General features: G+C 27.5%; 1 protein-coding gene across 1 annotated transcript in view; it reads right to left on the bottom strand.

The window, feature by feature from the left end:
• The window catches only part of LOC111703595 (uncharacterized), a 35,898-nt gene that overhangs the window by 28,616 nt on the left and 2,006 nt on the right, over positions 1-5,276 (bottom strand). Inside the window, exons 3-5 of the mRNA XM_023475581.1 lie at positions 2,179-2,294; positions 1,523-1,596; positions 1,104-1,189 (exon numbers count right to left, since the gene is read on the bottom strand). Coding sequence (XP_023331349.1) covers positions 1,104-1,189; positions 1,523-1,596; positions 2,179-2,294 — 276 coding nt within the window. The remainder of the gene's footprint in view (positions 1-1,103; positions 1,190-1,522; positions 1,597-2,178; positions 2,295-5,276) is intronic.

The raw sequence follows: 5,276 nt of genomic DNA, 5'->3' as shown, positions 1-5,276 counted from the left end.
ATTCCTTTCTTACCTATATATTCATTTCTTACCTATATATTCATTTCTTACCTATATATTCATTTCTTACCTATATATGCATTTCTTACCTATATATTCATTTCTTACCTATATATTTATTTCTTACAAATATATTCATTTCTTACTTATATATTCATTTCATACCTAAATATTCATTTCTGACCTATATATTCATTTCTTAACTATATATTCATTTCGTACCTATATATTTTCATTTCTTACCTATATATTAATTTCTTAACCTATAAATTCATTTCTTACCTATATATTCATTTCTTACATATAAATTCATTTGTTACCTATAAATTCATCTCTTACTTATATATTCATTTCTTAACCTATGAATTCATTTCTTACCTATATATTCATTTCTTACCTATACATTCATTTCTTACCTATACATTCATAATTCTTACCTATACATTAATTTCTTACCTATTAATTCATTTCTTACCTATAAATTCATTTCTTACTTTTATATTCATGTCTTACCTATATATTCATTTCTTACCTATATATTCATTTTTTACTTATAAATTCATTTCTTACCTATACATTCATTTCTTACCTATAGATTGATTTCTTAACTATAAATTCATTTCTTACCTATTACTTCATTTCTTAACTATTAATTCATTTCTTACCTTTATATTTATTTCTTACCTATATATTCATTACTTACCTATATATTCATTTCTTACCTATATATTCATTTCTTACCTATATATTCATTTCTTACGTATATATTTATTTCTTACTTATATATTCATTTCTTACCTATATATGCATTTCTTACCGATATATTAATTGCTTACCTATTTATTCATTTCTTACCTATAAATTCATTTCTTACCAATAAATTCATTTCTTACCTATAAATTCATTTCTTACCAATAAATTCATTTCTTACCTATAAATTAATTTCTTTTTCTATTAATTCATTTCTTACATATAAATTCAGTTCTTACCTATTAATTCGTTTCTTTCCTATTAATTGATTTCTTACCTATTAATTAATTTCTTTCCTATCAATTAATTTCTTACTTATCATTTTAGTTCTTACTTATTAATTTAGTTCTTACCTATAAATTCATTTCTAATTCTGTTCCGTTCCTTCAGTTCTGGGGTAGATATCACCAGACAGTTTATAAACGCAAACAACACAGTTCTAAACACAAAATAAATACAAGAGGGCCGGGTGGAAGGAGTATGGAAAAAGGATGGAAGAAGGATGGAAGGAGCATGGAAGGAGGCCGGATGGAAGTAAATAAAGATTTATTTACTGAAGGTGGTTATTATTAAAAGAACTTGAAAAATGTATCTTTGAATGTTTGTTGACCGTTTTATGGACAAATGCAAACATTTGTTTATTAAACACAACTTTATCAAGTTCCTTCAGCTGCAGTGTTTAAAAAAACAATGAAAATTAAACTTCTGTCATAAAGAAACTGTTCACAGTGTTTTTTGAGAGATTTCGGCATAGAATGGGTTTATTTCCAACCTGTACTCATTGGTTTTGGCAGAATTAAGTTCTTCTACAACCAAACTGAACCGATAGCGTTTTGATTTAAAAACCTAAACAAAAAAAATCAATAAACTTTAAAATATGTATGAACAACGTTTTAGCATTGAAAATAGATTTAAGAATGAGAGAGATAAATATTTGAAAAACAAAAAAAAATATGAAATATTTCTGAAAAGTAAGAGGTAGTTCAGAAAAGAATGGACAGATAAACTACGTTTAGATTTTTAAAAATTATTTAATGTAATTTATGGTGATATTACCCGTAGAGATGAGCGTGTTCGACTTTTTTTCAATTCGTTCATTAACAATCCAGTTTCAGTCGTTTAGAAATAATTAATTCGTTCGTTTTCTGAATAATTGTTCATTTCCCTTCTAACGTTAAAAAATCGTTTGTTCAGTAAGAAAACTATTGTTTTTTCAAGTTCGTTTGAAAAAAAATCATTCGTTCAGTAAAATAACACAATTGTTTTTCAAGTTCGTTCCAACAAACGATTTAGAAATCGTTCGTTAACCAACAGCTCTACAAATGTGAACCATCGTTAACGATTTTAAATCGTTATTTTTTTCATTCGTTTTTTAAAAACCATCTCCCCCCTTCTATATATACACTGAGCGCTATTTGCAGTACTTACTTTATAATGATCTAGTGACTGTAGAGCCCTGTTGTACCCCTCGGCATTGTACACGCAGAGCGCGGAGAGGAGTTCAAAAACCTGTTTTTTCACCTGGTCACTACTCGTGTCAAGGGCTAAAAATAAAAATAAAAATTTTATAACTTTTTCTCTTTTTCCCTTTTTACTTTTATATTTTTTTGTTGGTAATTAAGTTCAAAGATGGATATATTTAGACGAAAGCGTAATTCAGTTCAAATAGAAAATAAGTATATATATATATATATATATATATAATATTACCCTCATTAATACAAAGTGCTTAATTTGACATGTATTGACAAACAAACGATAAATCAAACACTCTTCAAGTTCAACCATGTATCTACATAAATAAATACTTTTAATAAAAAGGAAATGAATATCATATTGTATTGTTAATTATTTTTTATTTTCTCATTCAAACAAAAAACACCTGTTTATTAATGATATCTAATAATAATCAGTAATATATAGTTTGCTGAATGCTAGCAATTTGATGACAAATTATTCACCAACATATCCTACATCACGTCAAACTAATTTAAATTTAACGTAGTATAGCAAATAATAAAAAAGCATAACTGCTTAGTGGAATAGTTTTAGTCGTGTTTTGATCTCTCAATCACAATCCATCAAAAATAGCGTAAGATACCTCATATACTTAAATATATAATATATATAGTCAAACAAAAAAGTGTTAAGGAATAAATATGAAAAATCTACATTTTCAAATAGGTTCTAAAGTAAACACTCACTAAACTTTAAACCAGAGTCCGAATTTAATGAACTTGAGCCGCGTCTCAAATCCGCCCAAAACCGGTTTTATTTGAGCGCCAGCCTAAAACTTGAAACATTGAATACAATTTTAAGTGGAACCAACCATATTTGAGCCTCGACTTAAATTTAAGCCGCAGTTTAAATTCTTCAATTTCTGCCTCATGATCTTTAGTTTACCCTAAGAATGTATAGGGTCACTTGAATTTAACCTTACAATCCCTTCAAACTAAAAAATGCTGGCTTGTAGGAAATGAATGATGAAAAGAATCATTAAGAAATAATTTAAGGAGAATTTACTTTAAAGTTTAAATCTAAAATTTTACAGAAAAAATAATTGATCATTAAAACAAATTTCCTTTTCATCTTTCAGTTTTTACTTTTTAAAAGTTTCAGATGTTAGATTTTATGAGTAAAAGGCATCTACTAAACAAATCTCATAAAAGGTTGGCAATAAAATCAGCTAAAAACTCAGAAAATATGCCAAGACATTTAATTATTCTTTCGAAAATCTTAGCCCTGTTTTAATGATATGTACAAGACAATTTTATTTACATACATCTAAGAACCGAATCGAAAATTTAGCAGATTTTTCGTTTTCTTAAGTGGATTTTTTTCGCAATTTCGTCCGGCAAATAATTCCTTCCCTGGGCCACGCAAGGTTCTGTAATCAATTGAATACAAAACGCTATAGATGGCTAACCAAAAAGGCCCTATTTGTAAAGTTTAAAAAATTCACAAAAAAGCAAGATTCAAGGCAAATTTTTTAAAAGTAATACTAAGAAAAAGAAAGAAGAACCATAAAAAATTTAGAAGAAATTTTTTTTTAAATTCTATTATTACGACCTTTCTTTATTTATTGCATCCTTACTGTCTGAACTGTCAAGTGTGACCGTATGAGTTTAAGATGAATCTCAAATCTCAGATTAAATTTCGATATCTCCGCACTTCTTTAATAAATCTTTAAATACGCGTTTAGAATTTAGATTTAAAACTTTTCACATTTTTTATTCTTTTTATATTACTGGATGGTCAGTGCACAGCGCACACTCATACAAAAACGGTATTTCCATATACATATATATATGTATAAAGATATTAATATTTGAGTATGAAGCTATAAATAAGTTGCCTTTGTCTCATGGCACTGCAGAGCTATAAATAGATGATTAAATGTAATTTGGAAAGCATATTAATGGATATTATATTACAATACATATATATATATATTTAAATATAAATATTTGATCCATATTTAGACCGCCCCCCCCCTTCTACCTTCCCTCCTAGCTACTTTGATCCGCCTATTTTGCATTCATTATTGCAAACGCCAGAATTTGCATTTTCTAACAGTAAATATTAAAAAAAATAATCAGATTTTTTTAGAATTGAAAAACTAGATATATTTGTAAAAAAACTTTGATTTAGTCATTAATTAAGAACAGATAAATAAAAAAATTGATAAACGTGAAAACTTTAAAAACACTTTAAACATTTTATCGTCATAATTCTGCCAAAAGAAAAACGAAAACTTTAATATTTACCCCTCCTACATGATTGTTTATAAAACCCCTGGTATGGGCTGAGTAACAAGTATATATTAATATTGGCGCTTTATTATGCTTGGTCACTCAACAGGGTGAACAATTAAAATTACAATGTTAAAAATGTTGAAATGTCAAATATGTTTTTGAGACAGTTGATATTTTATCAAAAAATTGAAAAGAAATTTTGTCTTTGCCACAAACTCATAAACCACCCCTATGGGCCATGTGAGGTTTCACAAAAAAATAAGGGCCAAATTTATTGTAACAGATGTTACTTTCGTTCTTAAGCCTTTTTTGGCAAATATTTCTGAGTTTTTTGACAAAGTAATTTCAAGTCTTTTCCAAACATTTTAATTTTCTAATTTGATTTCCAAACTTAAATTATATATTTGATTTTACATAATTCATAGTTTCAAATATCTAAGTTTAGACGGCGTTGGGTTGCAAAGATTAGAAAATCAGTGCTTGTGGCAAATACTCGATTCCTTTAGTGCAAAATCAACTTCGATAAACTCCATTTTATACTGGACACTCTGTGCATGGGTGTTGAAACAATGGGCAACTCATTTCCTTTTATATTTACTCATCAATATTTACCTTTTCAAAGCTTGGACCTGGCAGGAGAAAACAAACATTTTGTTTTAATATCGTTACTTCTCAAGTACATTTATTGCTTACTAAAAAAACTAATAAATCTCTGGACCTTTCCTCACTTTACGAATGCCACCCCGTTTCCTCAACCAACAGCTCTACAAA

The sequence above is a fragment of the Eurytemora carolleeae genome, unplaced genomic scaffold (genome assembly GCF_000591075.1).
Source record: "Eurytemora carolleeae unplaced genomic scaffold, Eaff_2.0 scaffold380, whole genome shotgun sequence".
Classification (NCBI taxonomy): domain Eukaryota; kingdom Metazoa; phylum Arthropoda; class Copepoda; order Calanoida; family Temoridae; genus Eurytemora; species Eurytemora carolleeae.
The sequence above is the reverse complement of the archived record's forward strand: the minus strand, read 5'-3'. Positions and strand labels throughout refer to the sequence as shown.